The 25,099-nt window shown below is 41.7% G+C and overlaps 1 protein-coding gene across 1 annotated transcript in view; it reads right to left on the bottom strand.

The window, feature by feature from the left end:
* Nucleotides 1-25,099, bottom strand: part of PARPBP (PARP1 binding protein) — a 40,450-nt gene that overhangs the window by 1,653 nt on the left and 13,698 nt on the right. The window contains exons 5-10 of the mRNA XM_066633350.1: nt 24,912-25,082; nt 21,511-21,665; nt 13,713-13,896; nt 12,351-12,517; nt 10,836-10,917; nt 420-582 (exon numbers count right to left, since the gene is read on the bottom strand). Of these exons, the coding sequence (XP_066489447.1) occupies nt 420-582; nt 10,836-10,917; nt 12,351-12,517; nt 13,713-13,896; nt 21,511-21,665; nt 24,912-25,082 (922 nt within the window). The remainder of the gene's footprint in view (nt 1-419; nt 583-10,835; nt 10,918-12,350; nt 12,518-13,712; nt 13,897-21,510; nt 21,666-24,911; nt 25,083-25,099) is intronic.

The raw sequence follows: 25,099 nt of genomic DNA, 5'->3' as shown, positions 1-25,099 counted from the left end.
TGTAGACTTGCTATGAAGACAAATGGGGAAGATCAAATGTACTGAAGAGTTCTTTGGAGGAACAGAAGATTTAAAAATGTAATAAAATAGGTACAGCTATTATCCCTGATTGCTATTATCCCTGATTACCAAATAAGCTGCCATGTTCAAAGTCAGTATGCCACTGAATACCAGTTCCTTGGGACTAAAAGTGAGGGAGGGCTAGTGCCTTTATACTCTGCTTGTGAACCTCCTGGAGACATACCCCTGGCTCCTGTGGAAACAGGATGCTGGACTAGATGGACCTTCCATCTGATCCAGCAGGATTCTTCTTAAAACAAGCTGTTTTATATTTCCTTAGAACAATCAATCTGAATTTGGAAAAATCCAACTACTGAGAAGAAACAGCAAAGAGCTCTTAGTGACTCATTGTTGATTACCTGTAGTCAATTCATCTTCAGGGGTCAGACCTCTTGGCAGTTTTGGTGCTGGGTGTATGCATGTTGGGACCTGGCTTGCACTGAAGTGATAATCCTTTGACTCAGTTATCATGTCATCTTTATAGGTACAAGCAAACTGAGACCTAATTAAAGGTTGCTTCAACTAATGAAAGAAAAAAAAAGATAGAATTAGTGTGATCTATAAAATTGTGAGAGATGTGGTTTTTATCCCACTGTGGTCTCAAGTGGCAAGTCTATTTCTTTAATATTTTGCCAGAAATGTTAACTACATAATTCAAGAATTAGTACATAAAGAGCTGTTCCAGTTTTATTTTAGCTAGTTATAAAAAAAATGCAACTACATTAAAATTAATTTTAGAAAGCTGAAGAATTCACATTTTAATTTATAAAGGCTCTTCCCTTTGACATATAATCTAAGGCTTTCATGGCTGGTACTATTAGTGTTGCTATCAGAACTGTTTGGGCTACTGGCCATGATCTATGAAGATTTTCATTTCCTAATGTTTTGCCCACAACTATGATGGGCATTTTCAAAGGACCAGAGGTGAGAACCACAAACTGTTCATCTCATCCCAGAGCAACTGATAATAACTGTCCACTGATCTTGTTCAGAAAAATAATGGGGATTGCAACGATATATGACAAAGTACCTTTATCTTTCTCCTGGAAGAATATAAAGTCAGAAAACCTATATGGGTGGGTGGGTGGGGGTTTAAATTCTCTTCCTCTGCCCCTCCCAGTTGACATCTGGTGACAGTTATGCAAATAAGCAGGCAGGGGAGGGTTCTGATTGGCTGCACAGCTGGAAGGTTCTATGAGACCAGCATTTAAAAAGGAGAGCAAACTGCAGCTCAGGGCACACAGTTCTCTGTGGGCAATGAAGGAGGCTGGCAAAGTCTCCAGGAGATGATAACGATAACACAGGTATTTATATACCACCTTTCTTGGTCATCAGAGTTCTCCTCAGACTTTAATCCAAGGCGGTTTACATAGGCAGGCTCTTCTAAACCCTCTTAGGGCTTTTTACAATAGTTCTAATCTTTCATAGAACTCCTCATTCCAGCTGGATTCCTTCCCAGTCTGGCCTCTCTCTGGCTGCCAGAGCTCAACTTGACAATAACTCCTCTCTGCCACTGAGGGTCAGTATATTAGCATGTTGTCAGTTCTTGGATACTTCCGTTTGTTTCAAATGGGCAGCCTCAGATCTCCAGTCATACAAGGTGGCAGCTGTACCACTGACCTCCTGCCCAGAAGTGCTTGCAGAGAGATCTTACCCATCTTGAGGATCCGTTTGAGCTCCAGCCAAGATCCAAACATCCATCTGTGGTCCAAGTTACCTTCCAGACTGCTCTTCCCAAAGATCCAACGTTCCAGCAGCTGACTTCCAGCCAAAGGGGAAAACCATGCTTACCCTTCCCTTCCAATAACCTGCCCAGCATAGGGTTTAGGAAGGGGAATAGTTAGGTATATGTTCTGGGGATCTTTGTTCTATATAACAAAACTTTACGTTTCATCTCTTTCTCAATAAAAATCTTTGTTGTTGTTCAACAAAATATGGCTACTCTTGTTCAACAAAATACGGGGGGGGGGCCTTATCTGTAGTTTCAGTTAACTGAGGATCTACCCAATATCACACTCCAATTTACAGGGAAGTGATACAGAAACAAAAACACCATAATGTTATGTGTAAAAAAGTTGAGTTTGACTGACAAGGACCTGAGGGAAAACTGCTGCAGGAGAGGAGGCTGCAGTACCCGTAGAGGGAAGATAGAGGCTGCTGCGTGCAGAGGCCTATAAAAGGGGCTGCACAAGACTGGGCTTGGATAGACCACCAGGGAAGCCTTGCTGAGAGGAGCTTCAAGACTGAGCTGGGAGAGACCATGCTGCTGAGAGCTGAAACCTGAGCCTAGGAGAGAGTTGCAGCAAGGAGCCCCTGGAAGAGCCACACAGAGAACCAGGGAGCAATCACCCAGCCCCTTTGCCTCAAGTCCTGCTGCCTCCTGCCTGCATAGTGCCTGCCTGCCTCAGGGAATTTGGAACTAGGTTGTGTTTTTATTTGGTTAAGGTTCCATTCCAAACAATAAAGGCCTTAAACCTTTTGTTGGTGTCAGTAGTCTCTTTGGTCCTGCGTAACAATAACAATATGAACAGAGAGGAGGAGACTTTGAACATTAGCAGTGCTTGGCTACCAGCCCTTAGAAATGCTAGGATCCAGGAATTTGGACAGGAAAAGAATAGGGTTGCGGAAAAAAGTGCATAGTCCTTTAAGGAACAGTGGACAGTTATTGTCAGTAAGCCAAACGGTCTGTGATTCTCACCTGTGGTCCTTTGAAAACATCCACCATAGTTGTGGGCGAAACATTAGGAAATGAAAATCTTCATGGCCATGGCCAATAAGCCCAAACAGTTCTTACTGCTCCTTTCTTTATTAGAGGGATCCTATTTCGCAAAGTCTATGCTTCATATTACATAACTAAAAGCACAAACATCATGGTGTCCCTTTTGGAAAGAGTAACATTGATAAGCCTGAAATTAAACTCTCTTCATGAAACAAAATATTAGCATCAGAGTGTTTAAGAAACAAACGCTTTCCTCAGGTATTTTCCTTCATTCCCAAGGATTCTCTGAACATCCTTATGTATGACTTGATATTAACTGGCTAACAAAATGTTAGGAAATTCCTTCTGGTCATTTTCCTTCCTAGAAATGACTGTTGCTCTTCATTCTTTAAATCCATAATAATGTCATTCCAACACCTCATAAACATATCGGGGTTGTGAATTTGATCAGATTTGTTCAGTACACAAAACAGAGATGACTCAAGGTTGATTCAGCTCTGATCTTTATGATTCTGTTTCAAACCATCACGATGTGAGTAAGGAACTCCTGCAGAATTGAAGGTAAAAGCCAACAAAATTGCCATTTCTCTATGAATGTCAGCGGCATAAGGTAACACAATACTACCAAATAAGAAAAACATGAATTGTCCAGTATCTTATTTTTCAGCCAGTTTACACGGATTGAGACAGCTGCATAGTTTTTGCACAGTGTGAACGCCTGTTATCCCAAGTGTTCTTTTCTCCTACCCATTTCAGTGACACTCAAGAGCTTTAATCTATTATAAAAAATGTAGTTCTAGCCTATCCTGTTGCACCAGCACAGAGCTGCAAGTTATGGTATTGTACCTTGTCTTAACTAGTGCTTTATTGGTACAGTTGCTCACAGGCTTAATTCCTTTGAAAATATAACCAATTTTTAAAATCACTCATTTCTGTTAACAGCACTCCAAATACATTTATTTCCACAGGAATAACAAAGAAAGAAGCCAATGGCCTCTAGCAATGACTTTTGGTGAACTAAAATATAATTTTCAAAATAATGCTCAGATCTATACTAACTTTAAAATATTTTCTACAGACAAATCAATAATAATCAATTCTCATAGGACAGATTGAAATACTCTTGTTTTATACATTTTTATTTTTGGAAGAATTTCAGCAACATAAAAAAAATTATGTGAACTTTAAGCTTGCCAAAGTTTGGCCAAGAGTTTAGCCGCAAAATGGAAAATAATAGTACTTGATATAGGAAACTTGCCAGAAAGTGGATTAAGAGAAATACTGGCATAAGTCAAGATTGAAATCTCACATCCTACTGCCTGTATCAGGTCATAGGTCAGTAAGGAAACCACCATATTCGAAATGTGCTTCACCATTTGCCATACTTGTTCCATATTTTCTATTTCTGCATGTTGAAATGCCCATCATATTTGGGCATGTATTGTAAAGAGAATATTTGAGAGATCATTTTGGCTTCTTTGGGCAATAAAACAAGACTATTTCCTGAATTCCTGCCCTACATTTGGCCATTTTTCAAGTTGATGATTTATACCAGGGGTGCCCAAACCCCGGCCCTGGGGCCACATGTGGTCACTTGAGGCCTCTCAGTGAGTCTTCAATGAGCCTCTGGCCCTCCAGAGATTTGTTGGAGCCTGCACTGGCCCGACGCAACTGCTCTCAGCGTAAGGGTGACTGTTTGACCTCTTGCGTGAGCTGTGGGATGAGGGCTTCCTCCATTGCTTGCTGTTTCACATCTATGATGCAGTAGCAGAAGCAAAGGAAAGGCCAGCCTTGCTTTGTGCAAGGCCTTTTACAGGCCTTGAGCTATTGCAAGTCCTTCATGCATTCATTCATATAAGTTCATCTTTAGTATATTTATTTATGCAAACTTATGTAAATTAATTTAAATTTTAAATGTAAATTAATTTTCTACCCCGCCCCCCGACAGTGTCAGGGAGATGAGGTGGCCCTCCTGCCAAAAACTTTGGACACCCCTGATTTATACCAACAAAACATTAATGACAAAAATAAGCGTAAGGAGTTTGCCTCATAGAAAATTTATTTTTCAAAACAGTTATTCAACCAAAAAGCAATTCATATTATTTATTAACATAACTTGCTGTAAAAAAATAAAGTGAAAAGAAATGGATTGAGGGTATATTTGTTTCTAAAATTTTAAGATACGCACATAAACAGTGCCACTTAAAATGGCAGTGGGGTAGGTGTGGGGCAGCTGCGGAAACCCTAACATCCAAGCTTACTTTTTAAACAAAGAAGCAAGGTTAGAATCTGTGTCATTACTGTCACTTTGAACCTTATACAAAGTCAAGCATTTATTCTTAAAAGACAGCAAGGGGTTTCTTTTAAGTACTGCAGAAAGGGCCTAAACACTTCCAACTATTTAAGACAATTCAGGTACCTTGTACTGAAGTAAAGACAATGAAACGTATTTAAAAGCTAGTTGTTCATTGCTATAGTTCATTGTTACAACAATGATTCATTGTTGATTCAATTCTTAATTCATTGTTGTAAGTAGTCAGGATACTGGACCAACAGGGGGACAGTCTTTTCTCATACATCCCTTCAATATTGGACTAGATACCCTTCAGGCATCCACAGCCAATCCATTAAAAAGCAAAAAGAAAAAAAAATGGGGAGAGGTTCTAAAAGCACCATATTCTTTCATATTCCAGTTTTTCAGAAATAAAAGATACTTCCAACAAAGCAGAATCCAAGACGCAATGTCCTAAGACAGTGGTTCCCAAAGCCCTCCTTAGGAGGAGGGAACCATGTAAGTATTTGCTGGGGCAGAGGGATTGCAGCAACACAATTTTGAGGATTGCACTGCTGCTAGGGAGGGAAGGGGTTTTTTCCACTTACCTCCAGGAAGTGCTGGACTTCTGGGAGGTCCGGGGCTGTCTGGAAAGCCCTCCACAGGGCTCCCCAAGCCACCGAAAGTCTGAAAAACAGGGGAAAAAACAGGCATATCCTGTTTTTACAACAATACTGAAAGTGCCTGTTTTTTTTTTGTTTGTTTGTTTTTACAGACTTGAACTCAGAGGACCCCGGAGACCACCCAGGACTCCAGCTCTAGTTAAGTAAAAAAATTCCCTCCCCAGCAGCAGCACAATCCTGGGGATTGCTGCCTGCCTGCCTACCTCCCTCCCCTCCCATTAATGGGACATAGACTATAAGAACATAAGAACAGCTCCGCTGGATCAGGCCATAGGCCCATCTAGTCCAGCTTCCTGTATCTCACAGTGGCCCACCAAATGCCCCAGGGAGCACACAAGACAACAGACACAATCTGCGTCCCAGTGTCCTCCCTTGCATCTGACATAGCCCATTTCTAAAATCAGGAGTTTTTAACTGTCTTGTAACCCGTAATGGATTTTTCCACCAGAAATTTGTCCAATTCCCTTTTAAAGGCATCTAGACCAGATGCTATCACCATATCCTGTGGCAAGGAATTCACAAACCAACCACATGCTGAGCAAAGAAATACCGCAGATACTCACCTATAAGTCGACCCCACAAATAAGTCGAAGGCAAGTTTTGAGCCAACAATCATGGAAATTTCTATGACCCTCGGATAAGTCGGGGGTTAAACTTAGAGGGGTGTCTGACTATAGTTTTGTCTGATTTTACCCCAGGCCAGATTCTGAAAAATAACCTACCACTAATTGTTACCTAAGAACTGTAGCCTCTAATTTATTAAAAACATAGTAAAAGATCATAAGATACATTTTTATTCTTTTTAAATTCTGATCTTCGCCACCTTTTTGTAAACACTATCAGAGTAAGTGCACTGTAAACAACATACCAGTAAATCAGTGGTTCCCAACCTGGTATTCATGTACTCCCAGGGACACTCAACAGGACCTTTAGGGGTACTTGAAAAAGAATGGAATAATGGTAGAAAAAGGCAGGTCACCATGCTCCAGAATGCCTTGCAAGGACCAGCAAGGCAGGAAGGGAGGTAGCTAGTTGGCTTTGAAAGCCCCACCAACAGCTAGTTTTTGGTCATCAATTCATGTATGAACCAGTGATTGAAAACCAGCACAGTAAAAAAGCTGAAACATAATATGTAAAGTGATCAATCATCCAGAATTTCTCAGCACACTTCTGGTGCAAAACAGTGCAAAGGCAGAGTCTTCTATTCCTCAAACAGATAAAAAGAGAAAACACTGTGATGAATACATGAAGTCTGGGTTTTCATAGAGAGGAGGTGAGGGCTTGTATTATTACAAATATTTTGCTAATATGAAGGGTACAATTTATTATTGCCAAGGGATATGCAAGTGAAAAAGGTTGGCAACCACTGCAGGAGAACCATGAATCAAATCCACCTTTAAGGTGTCTGGTGTGTGAAGCCAGAAGCTCTACATACAACACACAACCCATAACACATAACAGAGTGTGCAATTCAATTCACAGCAGAGAGATGCAGCTGTATGTATTTGCAATCCTTTTTACTCAGAAGTAGACCCACTGCTTTCCATGGGTTTTATTCTTAAGTAATGCTGCATTGAATTGTAGCCTGGGAATTGTTGCATCAAATGATCTCATCCTGGTGTTGGAAAAAAAAAAAAAAGACCTCTGCCAAATGCAAAGCCTTTGCAAAAGGGAATCGGGTTGCAGCAGCAAAAGGGAACCGAGGCGAATAAAAGGTTAACTTTGGCTGAAACGTCCCAGGAAAGTAACTATAGCAACTAACCAGCTGCCTGCCTAAGCTTAGCAGAGAAAGAACCTGTTCAGAGTTGAAAGGCTCTGCCCTCTGATTGACCCAGAGATAAGGCAAAGTGAGAAATGGAGCTTGATTACTTGGCAAAAATTTCAGGTCCTATACCTGAGTATCTACGGTACTTTCTTTTGTCTGTCCTAACTCTCCCAACACTCAATTTTAGTGGATGTCCTCTGGTTCTGGTATTATGTGAGACTGTAAAGAGAATCTCTCTATCCACTCTATCCTTCCTGTGCATAATTTTGTATGTCTCAATCATGTGTCCCCTCCGTTCACCCTGGGGATGGGGGTTGGGATCCAGCATAACTGCCCGCCCTCCCACCGCCCAGAAACGCCCCCTCCCTCCACTCCCCACGCCTACCTTTGCCGCTTATGTTGGCTTCTGCCTCCATCCACGCATTGGCGCATTTGAATGCACTGACACGGCTATGGCGTTTGGGCCTCTTCAGCCTAGAAAAGAGGCTCTTTTCTAGGCTGAAGAGGCCCAAACGCCATAGCCTTTCCTCATAAGGAAGGTGCCCCAGCCCAGTAATCATCTTAGGGCACAATCCTAACTGGCACTTATGCCAGTATAGGAGCCCTGAAGGTGTTGCAAACATGCCGTAAAGCATGTTTGTGCCACCTAAGGTGGGAGCCGTGTCAGTGCATTCAAATGCGCCAATGCGTGGACGGAGGCAGAAGCCAACAAAAGCGGCAAAGGTAGGCGTGGGGGGCGTGGGGAGTGGAGGGAGGGGGCGTTTCTGGGCGGTGGGAGGGCGGGCCCATGGGCAGGTGCGCTGGGAGCAGGGGGCAGGACCCGGCAGTTATGCTGGATCCCAACCCCCATCCCCAGGGTGAACGGAGCGGCTTCAAGCTTCCAGCCGCTCCATCCTCCTCGGATTTGCACTACCTGCAGAGGTGGTGCAGGTCTGAGGAGACCTATTGGGGTGCGCAGCCCTTACCCACAGGTAAGGGGAAGAGCTTCCCCTTGCCCATGGCTGAGTTGCTGCCGCCAACAAACCTGTGTTTGAGTCAGCACAAGCCTCCAGGCTTGCCTGCTCCAGCACAGGTTAGGATTGCGCCCTTAGTCGCTCTCTCTTTCACCTTTTCCATTTCCACTATATCTTTTTGAGATGTGGTGACCAGAACTGAACACAATGCTCCAGGTGTGGCCTCACCATCTATTTGTATAACGGTATTATAATATTAGCTGTTTTGTTCTCAATACTTTTTCTAATGATCCCAAGCATAGAATTGGCCTTCTTCAATGCCGCAACACATTGGGTCAACACTTTCATCTACCTGTCCACCACCACCCCAAGATCTCTCTCCTGATCTGTCACAGACAGCTCAGAACCCATCAGCCTATATCTAAAGTTTTGATTTTTTGCCCCAATGCGCATTATTTTACACTTACTTACATTGAAACGCATCTGCCATTTTGTTGCCCATTCTGCCAGTTTAGAGAGATCCTTCTGGAGCAACTCACTGGTCTTCACCACTCAGAAAAGTTTGGTGTTGTCTGCAAACTTAGCCACCTCACTGCTCACCCCTGTCTCCAGGTCATTTATGAAGAGGTTGAAGAGTACCGGTCCCAGGACAGATCCTTGAGGCACACGGCTTTTCACCTCTCTCCATTGTGAAAATTGCCCATTGACACCCACTCTCTGTTTCCTGGTCTTCAACCAGTTCACAATCCATGAGAGGACCTGCCCTCTAATTCCCTCATTGTGGAGTTTTTTCAGTAGCCTTTGGTGAGGGACCGTGTCAAACGCCTTCTGGAAGTCCGGATATATAATGTTCATGGGTTCTCCCGCATCCACATGCCTGTTGACCTTTTCAAAGAATTCTAAAAGGTTCGTGAGGCAAGACGTACCCTTACAGAAGCCATGCTGATTCTCCCTCAGCAAGGCTTGTTCGACCAGTGCTTCCCCGGCCCATGGGTTGCAACACACCAGTTGAAAACCAATGTTCTTTAAAAAAAAAAATCTGAACATATAGGGAAGGAATCTTCAGGAAGAAGACTGGTAAGAATACCTCTTGAAATACAAGCTTTTTAATGGGAGTGGGAGAGAGAAATTCAGACATGCTACCAGTCTTCTGCATTCTCTAGCAGGTCTGCACAAGGCCAACACATGCTGTCAAGAGCGTATTTTGGGACAGAGGAATCAGGTTCTTTCTGCATTGTCCTTTATGGCACCAAGGGTGAGTGGGGAACACCACCAATGTCGCACTCCAGGAAGCAGGGAAGGGATGACAGAAGCAGGGAAAGGAGAACTTTGTGTGAGGGAATGGCAGTTGGAATGATGGGAAAGAGCAGTTAATAGAGGCAGTTGGAAAAGAATGTGGGGAGAGAGACAGTTGCTCTCAGGAAAAAACTGCTGAGCAGATGCTGGGGGAGGGCTGAGGAACATGAGAATCATTCCCTGAAGACCATCTGGAATGCCCCACTGAAGAACAAACCTCTTGTTAATATATGTTAATACTTACCTCACTGTTGTAAAGTTTATAGTAAAATTCTTTAGAACAGTGTTTCTCAAACTGTGGGTCAGGACCCACTAGGTGAATGGCAAATTAATTTCAGGTGAGTCCCCATTCATTTCAATGTGTATTTTATTTTTAATATATTAGACTTGATGCTGCCAAATGTGACTGCATTGTGGAAATGTTACAGATCTATTAACAGACTGTTATGTATATGCTTTAAACAATGATAATCAATGGGGCTTACTCCTGGATAAGTTGGGTAGGACTGCAGCCTTTGGGATGTTTGGGGAATTTTTTAAAGCAGATCAGCAACTGCTTGGGAGGGTTCTTCTTTATTTTAAATAAATTTTTAAACCTATACTTATTCTAAACTTTAATTTACTTACTTACTTGATTGATTTGATTATATGGGGGGGTGTTAAAAATTTTCCTGCTTGATGATGTCACTTCTGGCCATGACATCACTTCCAGGTTAATGACATCATTTCCAGTGGGCCCTGACAGATTGCCATTCTAAAAATTGGTCCAGGTGCTAAAATGTTTGAAAACCACTGCTTTAGAAGAAATCCTACTGTGTCAGTGTTGTTTTATGGGGACCAAGCGCTAACTTGACAAGTCTAGTTGCTAAAGAAATTGGTCATGGTAATGTAACCAAGCAAGAAAGGGGGGTTCAGGACCTCTTTTGCATTATACACACTTTTTCTGAAATTGCATATCAGTTCTCAGAAACCATATATTAAGCAATATAGGCATGCAGTCAATGACATTATGATTTGAATAATAGTTATATATTAGTTATATAGTTAATAATAGTTATAGGCACCAAGGTTTTTGCAGCTACTCTACCTTCAGTATTCTTTTATTCACGGATGTTTGCATCCGCAGTCTCAAAGCTTTAGGAGACGATCCAGTGGACTGTGCTGGAGACCTACATTTGAGTGAATTGTAAGAAAGAATGTTCAGTATTGTATATATCATCAGCCCAATATTTTCATGTCATGCATATGTAGAATTGAGTTGTTTTGTAATAGTTAACAAAATCTTTATTAGGCATAAACATTTGATAGGTGAAAACTCTGTACAGAAATCGTAGAGAGAGTATAAACCTAAGGTTGTTTTGTAATATGACCCGCTCATTATGGTAGTCTTGATTCCAAGATTTAACAGATATACTGACCTTCATAAAAAATTTTCAGCTGTATGAATGTTTCATTCATTTTAATGCAAGGAGCCAATTCACATACACAAAGAGAACAAGTGCAAATTGGTTCCCACCATGAAATGAATGCTCTTGTAGATAAATAATCTGCAGATATATATAGGAACTCTTGTACTTGTTAATGACTACTTGATTAGATCAAGTGAGTATCAGAAGATCTAAAGATATTATTTTGCTGTGATTCTTTTAAACCATTTCCATCTTTTTCTGTAATTATATTTGTTATTAGTAGAACTATAGTGACCATTTTAGTAAAGGCATTAGCTTGCTAAATGTTTCACTGAACTGTGGATTTTTCTTAAAGAAATATTACTTGTGTCAGAAGTAATTGATGTGGACATGATTAACATCTTTCCCCCAGCTCTCAGCAGCATAAAACTAGTTCAGTTTCAACATGGTAAAGTTCTTCATGCTGCTTGTATTTTGATATGTTTCTCCCCAAATTATTTATTCCATTCTTCCTCTGTAAGTGGTCATCAACAAAAATTTTAAAAAGGGAAATAACCATCATTTACTTTACATAAGACTGATGCTTTACTAACGCTGGGTAGCATCCCAACTAGAGCTTCCACCATCAGAAGCTCCCTCCATGAATAGAAAGAGCATTCTATTAGTGCTAGGAATCGTTATGTGGGTGGAGTGCTCCTTCAATTCACAGACAGGTTCTGATAGCAGAAATACTATTTAGGATGATACCCACTGAGTATTTTCACCTTCCACTCACCCAAAATTCATTCCATTCAAGCATGTAAAAGTACTTGTTGACTTCCTGGCTCACACAATACCACACAAGTAACAGTGTCCTTATTTATTTTCTATAGTGGAAAGAGCTGCATGTGAGGCATTCTCAGTGAAAGCCTTCTTAGAAGAATAAACATCCTTGTTCTTACCTCCTCCCCATGGCTTACTGACAGCCCAATCCTAAAGAGAACAGTGCCGCCGGATGCAGCCAAACAGCTACCACAGCATCCTGCGGCCCCATGGCAGCCACCAGAGGTCGCCTTGGGTCTCTGCAATGGGGCTTCTCAAGTCTGTGCCGGCTATTCTCTGGTTGTCATAGACATGCCGGTACAAGTGCGCTTGCACCACTGGTGCTAAAGAGCTCAGAATTGGGTTCTTAATTTCCAACATTTAGCACTTACGTGAACAACATCAAGGTAGAGGGAAATCCAAATTCATGATTGCACAACAGTTCAGCTTTGTTGTTGGCGGGAGGATGAGTAGCTGCTTCATCCAAAAGAGCCAATAAGGACTTCACTGTATCTCTGCCACAGTAAGCAGTGCCATGATTTATAACATGGAGCTTGGGCTGTAACAAACATTTTCTATATTATTATTAGTTACAAGATTGAGTTGTACAGGAAACATCTACATACATAATTACACCAGCACTACATCTAATCCAGTTTGGTAGGCTCCAATGCTGGGCCATACAAAATATGGCTACTCTGGTTTAGTTTAAGACAGAAAACTTTGTTTCCTAATGCAAAATGTCTATCCTAATTCCAGATGGTATGGGAGTTGCTTCAAACCCATAAATGTTTATATATACATTTCATTGGAATTTATGTGATTCTAAGTGAGAGCAGCTAAGAGTTCTTTGCATGGAGAACTTATCATGGATCCACATATTTCAGATCACTGTGTGTCTGTACACAGAGTGTAGAACGAACATGGAACATTAGTCCCACCTCTGCAAAGCAAATGCCGCCAAGGGATCCAAGCTACATATTAAATGGAAAGACAGGGTTTACTAGCCAATCCAATCAAGGAATAACTCAGCATATACAGCACCGGCATAAAGTTATAATAGTTGTTAACACAAATGGCAACCATCATTAACAGAGTAGTTAAATCAGAATAAAAGTATTTAGAAAGAAGTAATATAGATCACCTGGGTAAGATTTTCTTTCTTTGTAGCAACATCATAACACATGAAACAAAATCTGACACAAGCCTCTGTGCCGGCTTCCTCAGCGAGGCTTGCATCGGCCTGGCTGGACCAATGCAAGCCTCTGAGGTGGGCAGGGAGGAGGTGGAGATGAGGCAGGGAGGAGGCGGGAGGAAGGCATTCCTGGGTGGGGGAAGGGCGGGTGGTGGGTGACCACGGGGGCGGGCAGGTGGAGAGCGGGAGGCGGGGCTGGGATCCAACACTTATGCTAGATCCCAACCCCCGTTCCCAGGGAGCTCGGAGCAGCTTCACGCCACTCTGCTCTCCTCAGACCTTCGCTATGAGGAGACCCAGAGGGGCGCCTTACCCAGAGGTAAGGGGAAAAGTTTCCCCTTGCCTCTGGCTGAGCCACCTTGGGCCCCTATCCTGCACTGGATACAGCACAAGCCTCTTGGCTTGCCTGTTCCAGCGCAGGGTAGGATTGCACTCTTAGTGGCACTATGCTACAGGAAAGGTTCTTTATTACTGAATTATTTTCTCCACATAGGGCATTAAGAGAATTGTCATTTCTTTTATATCAAGCAAATGAGAAGAACAAAAGGAGGCCCCTTACCCGAGCTGGACTGATTCCAGGGGTGCTAGCTGCCTCAGTCTCATGCTGAAAATTGATAATATTTTTAATCCTTGCATCCAAATCTTGTACAACTTCCTCTGCTGCTTGACAGAATGGATCCCTGCTGTTTCGGCCTTTTATCAAATGCATCTTGATTGTTGATAGAATTCGACCCCCTGCAAGTCTAAAAACAGATCTAGGGTCATCTTCCTATCCATCTTGGCACTCTCTTAATAGACTCAATAGTTCTGAAAACAGCGAGTCTTCATAGTTAATCAAAACTGTTCAGAGAACAGCTTTGATCTATTAAGCTGCACAGCATCATGCAATGAGATTCTGCAATGATTTGCTTTTAAGAATTGAGAGATTACAAAAGTCAAGAAGCAGGGACAGTAGACTCATCCCTAGCTAATACACTGATTTAAATAGCAAAAGAAAATAGTCTGACTGCAAAACAAAACAGTTTTAATTACCCCAGCATGTGTCAGCTCACAGTATTCAATTTTGTTCACCAGCCATAAGTGGAACTAAAGTTATGGAAGAAATGAATGCATTCACTTCTTGACATATAAGGTTTTCATTCACATAAATTGAGAAGCATATGTTATCAGAAATGTTTTGTCTTGTAAAATAATTAAGTAGCAATCATGATGCAAGGATTAACAGCATTTTTAAAAGAGTTTTAAGTACTCTTTCCAAAACAGATATGTTTAAATATTTGGCTTCTGCCTTCCTTGGTAACACAGTTGTAGCTCTAAAAACTTTCATCTTGGCTCCTGACGGTGATTTGAAATTTGAATTTCACTCCTCCGATCAGGTAACTTGATGGCATAATCAAAGCAAAGTTATATAAGCATCTCTGCCAGTTGCCTGACTGATACATTCATTGGGAGCATAGAATAGAGCACCCACTTGTTCATCTGCAACAGCTGGGGAGCATGTAGGTCTGGGCAGGAGGTCTGGTCTAGAGGGTAGAGCTTCCGTTAGCCCGAAAATAACATCAGAAGGTCGCCAGTTCGAGGACACTGGCAGCTCCCTGAACGGCTGAGAATGGCGAGACCTTGAAGCAGCTGACAAGCCCAGCTGAGTGATTCCACCTGCTCTTGGTGTGAGCAAGAAGTGTCTTGGCTACCCTCCGTGTGAGAGATGGAGCTGCTTGTCAGCCTGCGTGGGAGAACTGGAGGCCAGAAGTGAGACCAACCCAGGAAGATCCATTCTGAAGTGTTGTTGGTTCTTGAAAGAGAGAACCTCTATGATTGTAAAAATCCCCTTGAGGGATTTAGAAATGCCTGCCTATGTAAACCGCCTTGAATAAAGTCAGAGGAGTAATCCAATGACCAGAAAGATGGTATATAAATACTGAGTTATTATTATTATTGCCTTAAGGAATAATTTTATTTTCCTTGTTGTTAACTGACTCTAGCCACTGTGCAATCTTCCCTGGGTTTAGCACAGTAATACAATGGAGTAGGGTCTAGGAGCTGAGAGTTTGAGTAGCAACCTATCTTCATTTACTGGTTTCTGCATCCATTTCAAAAAACCTTTTCTTTGTGCTTCCCAGATAGGCTCAGGCATTTTCCATCAGCCTATGTGTACTTTTACTACAACCCTTTCTTTTCCTATATTGTTTCATTCCCTTTCTGTTAGACTTTTAATAAACAAGTTATATTTCAATCCTTTGTCTGCCTGGTTTATGAGTAATTCAGTGGATCATCAATGTCTTCACCCTACAGATGCTACTGTGGATTTGATTTTTAATAAAAATCCCTACGGCAGAGGTTCTCAAACTTTTAGCACCAGAACCCACTTTTTAGAATGAGAATCTGTCAGGACCCACCGGAAGTGACATCATCAAGCAGGAAAATGTGACAATCCTACCCACACATACCCAGGAGTAAGACAGTCCCATTGACTATCATTGTTAAAAGCATATACAGAGTAGCTTCTTAGAAGTACAGATCTGTAACATTTCTCCAAATGCAATCACATACCATGGCAGCATCAAGTCTATCAAAAAGAAAATACTGAAATGGATGGGGACCCACCTGAAATTGGTTTGTGACCCACCTAGTGGGTCCTGACTCACAGTTTGAGAAACAGTGCCCTAGGGTTCAGTGCTCTCTTACGAGAGGGATTTTTTTCTCAATGGTCCTTCTCTGGCTGGTATCCGTTGCCTGGGATGGTGGCAGTGGATATTATCTACCAAGGTTTTCCCCCATTCTGCTGCTGGTTCAGTAAAAGGAATGTGTGGAGCAGGAACGGATGTGGACATGCTAACCTCTAGGCCAGGGGTGCTCAATAGGTGGATCGCGATCTACCGGTAGATCGCGAGGCAAAATGAGTAGATCGCGGAGTGCCGACCCCCGCCCCCTTCAGGTGCCTCTGGGAGGAAACGCCGGGAGTAAGGCCCATTGTACTCAATGGGGCTTACTCTCAGGTAAGTGTGGCTAGGATTGCAGCCTCACAGCCTAATCCTAGGCATGTCTACTCAGGAGTAAGTCCTGTTATACTCAGTGGGGCTCAAGGTACACCAACATACATTGTACACATAAATGTTATATGTTATGATGGCGCGAACATTGTAAAAAAAACTGGTAGATCTCCGGGCCTTGCTGGGTTTCAAAGTAGCTCTCGAGCCAAAAAAGTGTGAGCACCCCTGCTCTAGGCTCTACTCCACTGGTCAGCCTGCCTTCTCCCAGGCCTCACCTGGTTCTATCCTTTCCCTGATAATTTTTTCTATCCAACAAAGATTTCAAATTATGAAGTTCTTAGTATAAAAGCTGAATAATATCTCATCAGTCTATGATGCTATAAACTGGGTAAATCAACTTCATGCCATTCCTACCAGCTTTCTCCTAGGAGAAGATCAGTAACTTAAAACCTGTTCATCATCATAAAGTTAAGAAGAAAAAGTGAAAGGCTATTTCCAGGCAAGCTACAGAGTCTTGAATAAAATGGTTTTTTAAAAATTGCAATTTAAAAGAAATCTGCAATAGTATACAAGGAACATTCTTATTTTCTACAAAGAGAATCTTTAGACAGTTATTTTAGTTTCACAGCACATAAAGCAGTAAAACTAAGATCAATGTATTTATTTCTACCTACTACTACAGATTCAATAGCTAATATCCCTATGCTTATTTAATTTTTCTTCCCACATAATTCATTTCCAGAAAAAACATTCCCATTTCCCATCAGATACACACAACTCTAGCTGGAACAATGAAACGAAAACTTCATTCATTTTTCATATGAAGAGGCCAAGACAAAGTGCTGATCTACTTGTATGGGGTTTAAGTTGTAAGACACCATGCCATGGTTTACTTCATTTGCATTAATACGAACAGACTACTCTTACAACCAAATTCTATCCAAGTTTACTCAGAAGTAAATCCTACTTCTTCAGTGGGAGACAGACCAATGTTTGGATTCCATCAGATTCAAGTGATGTAAAGAGGGTGACAGTTTAAGAAGCTAGCATATATCAAAGCAGGGAACAACAGTATCATGTTTCAACACTAAATTCAAAAAGGGAAAGGAAATGGGAAAGGGCAAGCAGAAAGAGACATTCTTTCCTGGGAGATTTTTTCTGTCTAGCACAGCAAGTTGACCTCTGACCCTTGCTAAAGTTAATGTTGCCCACCCAGGAAACTGTTCCAAAACATACAGATTAATCTACTTCATGCAATTATGAGAATCCTGTATGGTTCCATAAACAGAAATAAAAATTACTTCTCTCTTAACATTATGATTACAGATACAAATTTTCTTTGCTGCTATATTTGCAAGGAGAGAGATGCTGCTGCTTGATCACAGCCACATTAAAATCCTCGATTTATGGGCAACTCTCAAGTCTGCCCCAGAGATTAAAAAAAAGGGAGTCTACGGGACCCAGAAGTTGGGCAGATTGTGTGAGTCTAGCAAGTACATCTATGGTTAAGAGCAGTTGGGTCTTGCATATCATGAGGTTAAATAAAAACTCTCCTTTTGATATACAGGCACTCCTTCATATCCGCAGTTCTGGTATCTATGGATTCAGTTATCTGGTTCTTCATTCCCCACCCCCATGCCCATTACCTTCCATATTTTTCATGAGCAAGCAGGAATGTTTCCTGCTTTTATAGAGGCAAGAACATGACAAGGAGGCAAGCAGCCTACATGCTAGGAGGATAGTGAGAACATTAAGAGGAAACGGAAAGAAACATGCCTGCTTGCTAACCGAAGGTAATGGGCATGGGGGTTGGGGCCACACAGCATGCTTCTCTATATAGTGCAGATAGGGTTCCCTCATACCCACAGTTTCTATATATGGGGGAGGGGTCCTGCAACAGATCTCCTGTGGATAAGTGGGGACCCTGAATTGCAATAAAATACTAAGGTTAAAGGTTGACAGTTCTGCTACTAAGATCTGTGGTACTTCTAACATCTTTGGCCTCCTGCAAGCCCTGAACAGTATTACAAGTCTTCTGTTCTAGGCTAGCTAAAGACTTCATCAGAAACATTGTTAGGAACTGAGGCTATACTGCAACACTTTGTTTCAGGTCCCCATTTATAAAGGATGAGTAGTGTGGGTGCATTGATACACTAAATGGCAGTAATGATACAATAATCCAGAAGCATTCCTATAGTAAATAAGTTACTGGTGACATCAGTCCTAACACACGTATGTTTAATTTACATATGTACTGTTTCTGGGAGTAAATTTTTAGTGACAAGGAAGAAACATTAGAGATACTCAAGGATATGGACAGTATTCAAGCTCTGCTCAAACATAAAACAGTTTCCCAATCCTTATTCCAAAAACAGGAAAGGATTTATCAAATTTCCATTATAGCAAAATCAGCATTTTTTCCCTGTCATGGCAATTGCAAGATATATATAAGCTGTTGTTTATAACAAATGCAATCTATTATTGTTATGCTGTAGAATAACATATTCTCTGATAGACCATGAACATTAATAAGATTAACAGCGCAATCCTATCCAGCACAGCAGCAGCTTCAAACACCTACCACTAGATCCTACGCTGGATCCAAGCAAGTTGGAGGTCCCCTTACCCCATGTAAAACCCTAGCCTGCTCACTGGCACTTCTCAAGGCTGCAACAGTTATTTCATTACACGGGTCCCACCCTCCCTCCTGGGCCTGTCCCTCCCCTGTTCCACCCTCTCTCCACCCTTCCTCCTGCCCCAAAACACCTATCCATGCCCCTGTGCCACTCTGCTTTTACCTGCTCACCAGTGACCAATCTGCAGCATTGACAGGGTGGCCCAGGCCTCCCACCAACACAGTTTACTCTCAGGGTGGCGCAAACGTGCCTTCTGGCACATTTGTGATATCCAGCATTGGTGCTGAGGTGCCATAGGATTGGGCTGTAAAATTGTTGACTTATAATACTGATTTACAGGTTGAGTTTCATTATTCGCAAGGGTTCAATTCCTAGAACTCACTGGATAGCTAAAATCGCACTAAAGCAAATTAATTTAAAAAACAATGTCCTTTTGTTAGGCGATATAAAAACAGCTTTGCTGACCTTTGTGATGTAAGATAGAGTCACTAAGAAGAAAATCCATCAATTGGTCTCTCTCCAGGAGCTTGGAAAGGCTTCACTCCAAGCACTCCCTTCACCCAGAGCAAATGGATTATTTTTCTTTCACGTGTTCAGGGGGAAGGGAGGGGTGGCTTGCCTAACTGCCTGGAGAGAGAATGATGGATTGTCAGCTGGCTGTCCTCTCTCATATTAACTATTGTTAAACATCTCATCACGTTGAGATAGAAAAATCTGTGGAATCTGTGGATAATTAGGTCACACCTGTAATTCCTTGCATGACTGTCTCTCTACAATAGTAATAAAAGCAGTTTTTTAAACTGTGATTTTAAAGGGACGAATTTTTCCCCTTCTCCAGGGATCTGCACATTCCTTCTCATTTGCAGTGGCCATTTGTGTTGAATCAAATCCATGCAAAAAAAATTCCATGTATAACAAGGCTGGACCTGTATTTTAGGATTTAAGATATACCAAAACTAATTGTGAGGAACACTAAATGAATACACAGATTCATGTATTTATGAATGAACGTATAAGCATTGTACCAATTTAAATCTTGACAGGTAACTCTCTATTATAGTTATCTCTCATTTACATCCTATAAACACAAAATGTTCATAAAATACTGAATGTTTCATTGTAATTGCCTATTTTGACACTGTCAGGAATTCAGTAGTCACACCCAAAGACTTTTATCATCCCTTAAAGCCTTCAGCAATCTTTCTGCTCCAAAAAGAAGCATCAAAGACATGGGAGAAGTTGTCAGCTGGCCCATGAAACATTTATTATGGACCAGCCTGGTGAACTGAATAGGCACTCAACCTTTACAGATGCACTGTAAATGGCTTGTTCCATTTCTATGCTCTAGCTTCCTGATAAACTCCATTTGGAATTCGTGAACTCATCCAGATCCTTTTTCCTTCTGGACTTCAAGTTTGCCAGCTCCCTTCTCTTGGTTGACTGAATTTGGACCCAATCTTAAGGACATGCTATGCTGGTGGAATGTGCGTTCTGCTGGCATAGCGTGCTTTCCAGCTGTTGCAAACACAACTCTGCTAGACAGCACAACCTGGCAGTCACTGGAAGCTGCAAGCGACTGGATCCATGCAACAATGAATATGGAATCAGAGAGAGGGTAGAACTGGGTGGCAAAGAGGTGGATCAGGCCCAGAAAGGGCAAGTTCAGTGGTGGTGGTGTGCACCAAATCCTGACTCTCTCCCCCGGCCTGATCCAACTTCCTAGGTCAATGCAGACTTTTGTTAGCTATATCACTGGCACAGGTTCAAGTTAACCCACCATACTTGCAGAGGCTTAAACTGGGGAAAGCAAATAATTGTTTCCTTACCTTGAGGAGGCCAAAACTCCTCTGTGGAATTCAATGGATGTGTGTTGCTGCTTATGCATCACCACACAGCGAGTTGCAGTGAATTAGGCTGTTTGTGAGGTAACAAGTGGCTTGCAAATATCAAGACAAGTAAGAACTCCACAGGCTAGAAACATACTCAGTTGTTCAAGGGTGCCACAAATATTGATGGCTTGAATGTTACATGAGAACATTTTTAACTTGGGAGTCCCCAGAGATAGGGATTCCACCCCAATCTCAGATGCCCAGACAAAACACTTCCATTTCCCCCCCCCCCATTTTTCCACTATTTTCCCCTCATATATGTGAATAGCTGCGATTCTCCACTATGGGAAAAAGTAAATAAATAGTGTGGCAGGGGCAAAACCTGTTCTCATTACTAAGTCAGGTTCCACTAGAGAAGAAATGTGCCCGTGCAAAGAGCACACAAAGCAGTGTTACAAGACAAGGCAAATATTGCTAGGGTTCTCTGTAAGATATGGGATCTCTCTCTGTTCCTATTATGTTGACAGGAATTTCACTAGTAAAATATAAAGGACATTTAATGATCGTATTATCTCCCCTCGCACTGGCTGTCTGGCATGCCGTGTACCAATGACAGGGTTAAATAATTCACTTTTAAATTGATCATTTCTTGAATCCTAAGATCTCCTCCCCTTATCTCTATGAACTTCCTTACTTCTTTTGCAGGACTCATCACTTGCCTGTATGTTACCTTATCTGCTATGCTTTAAGCTGCCCAATGCATCTGGAACAGTTTGCTTGCACCAGAATGGTTAAGTTGTATACAATAACAAACATTTCTCATGTTTTTCTTTTTAAACCTAATGAATATAGATGTATATTAACTTGAACAGTGCATAGATAGATAGATATAAGAAAATTACCTAGGCTCCAGGACTTCACCAATAATTTCTTCCAGTTTATCTATAAAGTGAACCACGTATGAAAGTCCCTTCACGTGAGTTCTCAAAGGGTCAGATGGAGAAGGGGCATAACCTTTCCCTCCAAGTTCTATGGTTCGGATGAAAGAAGTTGCCACCTAACAAAAATTACATATTTAACCAAGTTACAAATAGTGGAATCTATAACATCTATAACATTAGGAACACAAAGACTAACCCACTCCTAATAAAGATACACCACCAAGCATATTTCCAACCAAGTAATTCCCACAAATAGCAGGTTAATTCATGGCCACAAACGAACTGTACATTATTCATAAAACTGTTAACATGACAGGTGTCTTTGTGCTTAACATGCATACATACTATTTTGAAGCAAAGTTCAAGTCTTTAGAACTGGATTTGCACAGTATTAAGTACAGACCAATCCATTGTTTCAAGTTCCTATACTATTAAGACAGGTTGTATCTGCATTGCAATGAGAATTTGACCTCCCCATTAACTACACACTTTAAAATTTAATACCACAGTGCAAACAAGATAAGGTAGCTAGGTATCCCGCTTCACCTGGTACAGTTCTGTATTGTTAAATGTAGCATTGTCTTGAGAAATTCTCTAAATCTGTGGCATGCGCCCAGATTTTTGGAAAGCAAGGCTGCACCTGTGTGCTTATGAGCAGGCTATCAACACCAGCACAACTTGCATAAGGGAGGGTGGCTGTGTTCTCCAACTCTAGGTGTTAAAGGCTGCCAGCAGGTCAGCTGCAGCAGGTCAGTTCCCCCCACAAGTGCCATTCAACATCTGTGGTTCTTGGGGACTACTGAGCATGCTAAGTCTGCATTAGGATGTTGTGGTGGGTTATCTTTACGTTTTCTTTAACCTATTTTTGCCTGGCCCACAGGTGTACACATTTGGTCCCTGTTGCGTATATACAACGTTGGGCTTTTAATTCACAAATGAATGTACATAAGCAGTTCTCCAAGTATGTAAGAATGACTATTGTGGAGTGGCTCAGTTTTGACAGGCACTCAACCATCTGAGTTTGATGTTAGTATGAATGATAATGATGATGATGATATAGAACAGAAATTGTGTTTCTAAATAGAATCCAGTGAAAACTATAGCTGTGCTATCAGGTAGTAGCAGCTAAAGGTTCCTGGGCTAGAACAGGTTCATTAGCTGTCAATCAATAGGTTGCATGCACTGATGATAACTTCGTCAAAGGGAACCATTATCCCTCACACACTCCTACAGCATTATTCCACATACACTCCTAAATTAGTGCAACATAATCTAAAGGGTTGAAACAATATAACTGTTATATTGTTTCTCAAACTGAGGGTCAGGACCCACTAGGTGGGTCACAAGCCAATTTCAGGTGGGTTCCTATTCATTTCAATATTCTATTTTTAATATATTAGACTTGATACTGGATATCTGGATACAAGGATATCTGCAAGAGGGATCTGAAAGCCTTAGGAATGAACCTCAACAGATGGGAAACCTTGGCCTCTGAGCGTTTTGCTTGGAGGCAGGCTGTGCAGCATGGCCTTTCCCAGTTTGAAGAGACACTTTGCCAACAGACTGAGGCAAAGAGCCAAAGAAGGAAGGCCCATAGCCAGGGAGACAGACCAGGGACACACTGGGATGTGGGACACACACATACTTGCTCCCAGTGTGGAAGGGATTGTCACTCCCAAATTGGCCTCTTCAGCCACACTAAACACTGTGCCAGAACCACCATTCAGAGCGCAATACCATAGTCTTTCGAGATTGAAGGTTGCCAACAACAAGACGTGATACTACCATGGCATGTGACATTTGGAGAAATGTTACAGACCTGTACTTTTAACAAGCTACTATGTATATTCTTTTAACAATGTTAGTAAATGGGACTTACTCCTGGGTAAGTGTGGATAGGATTGCAGCCTAGGATTGTTAAAAATTTTCTTGCTTGATGATGTCACTTCCCGTCATGACATCACTTCCAGTAGGTCCTGACAGATTCTCATTCTAAAAAGTGGGTTCCTGTGCTAAATGTGTGAGAATCACTAATATAACACATTTATCCTTCATCTGTATATTGCATAATTAAAATAGAAAGTTTTTCTTAAACCTGGAAAAATATACATGGAATAATTCTAAAAGAACCTCTATTCTGCCAATGTTCATGGCTTTCCTGTGGGTTGTGTGGTTCACAGGATCTTGACTGCTCAATGGAAAATATTTGTTTTCATTCATTTTTTTCAAAACAAAGATGCCAAATGAAGAAGGTTTCATTACACTATAAAGAAGTTTCCTTTCTTTGGCAGTCCTACAATAGTAGCTAATGAATCCAGTCCAAACTCATACTTCATTTTTTTTAAAATGTGCATTAATACAACATTAGGAGCCGAAATAATTAAGCCATCATTTTTTCCATTCTTGTTCAAGGACATTACCATGGGACATGAAACCCATTCCCAGGCTGCTTTAAAAGAAAAATTTAAACCTAATGCTAAATACACAGCATTTTGCTCTTTTCTAAAGATTTCCTGTTGCTGTCAATGATAATGGGTAAAGACCTCTTGAGTAATGCCCCTTTCACAGAGAACTTAGGAAAATGTTTCCACTATTAGTGCTTCATAAAGCTACTTTAGTGCTCCAGGGACATTCAGTTTCAAATGAGTATTCAATACAAGCATGCACCAGGTTATTTTGGTTTGCTCCCCTATGGTATCACCAAAATCCCCTATGGTACCACCCACGCTTTACTTCTACAGATGAACTCACCAGAGAAGCCAGCTTCTAAAACAGCTTCTAGAGCAGCAGTTTCCAAATTTTTCAGCACCACAACCTACCTCATCCTGACCGCTGGTCACGACACAATGCCCCTTTTGGTGCAACCATACTTTACTGGGAGAGCCCGGAGGCCTCTTCCAGGATGCACCAGGCCAGTGACAAACTCTGACACCTGCAAAAGCCAGCAGAATGGCACACAGAAGCAACAAGAAGCAACTTCTGGTCAAACTGGAAGTTGCTTCCAGGCGCTTCTGCAGGCCTTTCTGAGGCCCATGGAGGACAATAGAGTGGGTTGCCGGCGCAGTGAAACCCAGAAGAGGCCCCTGGGCCCACCCAATGCTTCCAGAATGGCTCTGATTTGGAGCCAACCACAGGTAAAAGTGGGCCCAGCTCATGACCCATCGCACACAGGGTCATAACCCACACTTTGGAAAAGCCTGTGTTAGAGAGAGGCCTTTACAACACGGTATACTCATGCTCTGTCTACCCCCAACCCAGCTCCTAAAGAAACAGTTCAAGCTTATTTTCTAAAATTGTCCTACTACCTCTTCTCAATGCTTTGACAAAATATAGCAAGACTGGGGTTAATTTGTCACACTTACCGGAAAAATTGACATTTGTCTCTTCTGTGCAGCATGTTTTAGATCAGTAAAAGCTTCTCTTCCAAGCCCTCTATCAGGAATGTTTAAAATATGAGCAAAGGCTAGATCATTTTTGGAGTTAACCAACAAGCTTAAATATGCATATAGAATATTCTTCACCATCATTGGCAGCTATATAAGAGAGAATC

This window comes from Tiliqua scincoides, chromosome 7 (assembly GCF_035046505.1).
Source record: "Tiliqua scincoides isolate rTilSci1 chromosome 7, rTilSci1.hap2, whole genome shotgun sequence".
NCBI lineage: Eukaryota > Metazoa > Chordata > Lepidosauria > Squamata > Scincidae > Tiliqua > Tiliqua scincoides.
This window is presented reverse-complemented; position numbering and strand designations above follow the sequence as displayed.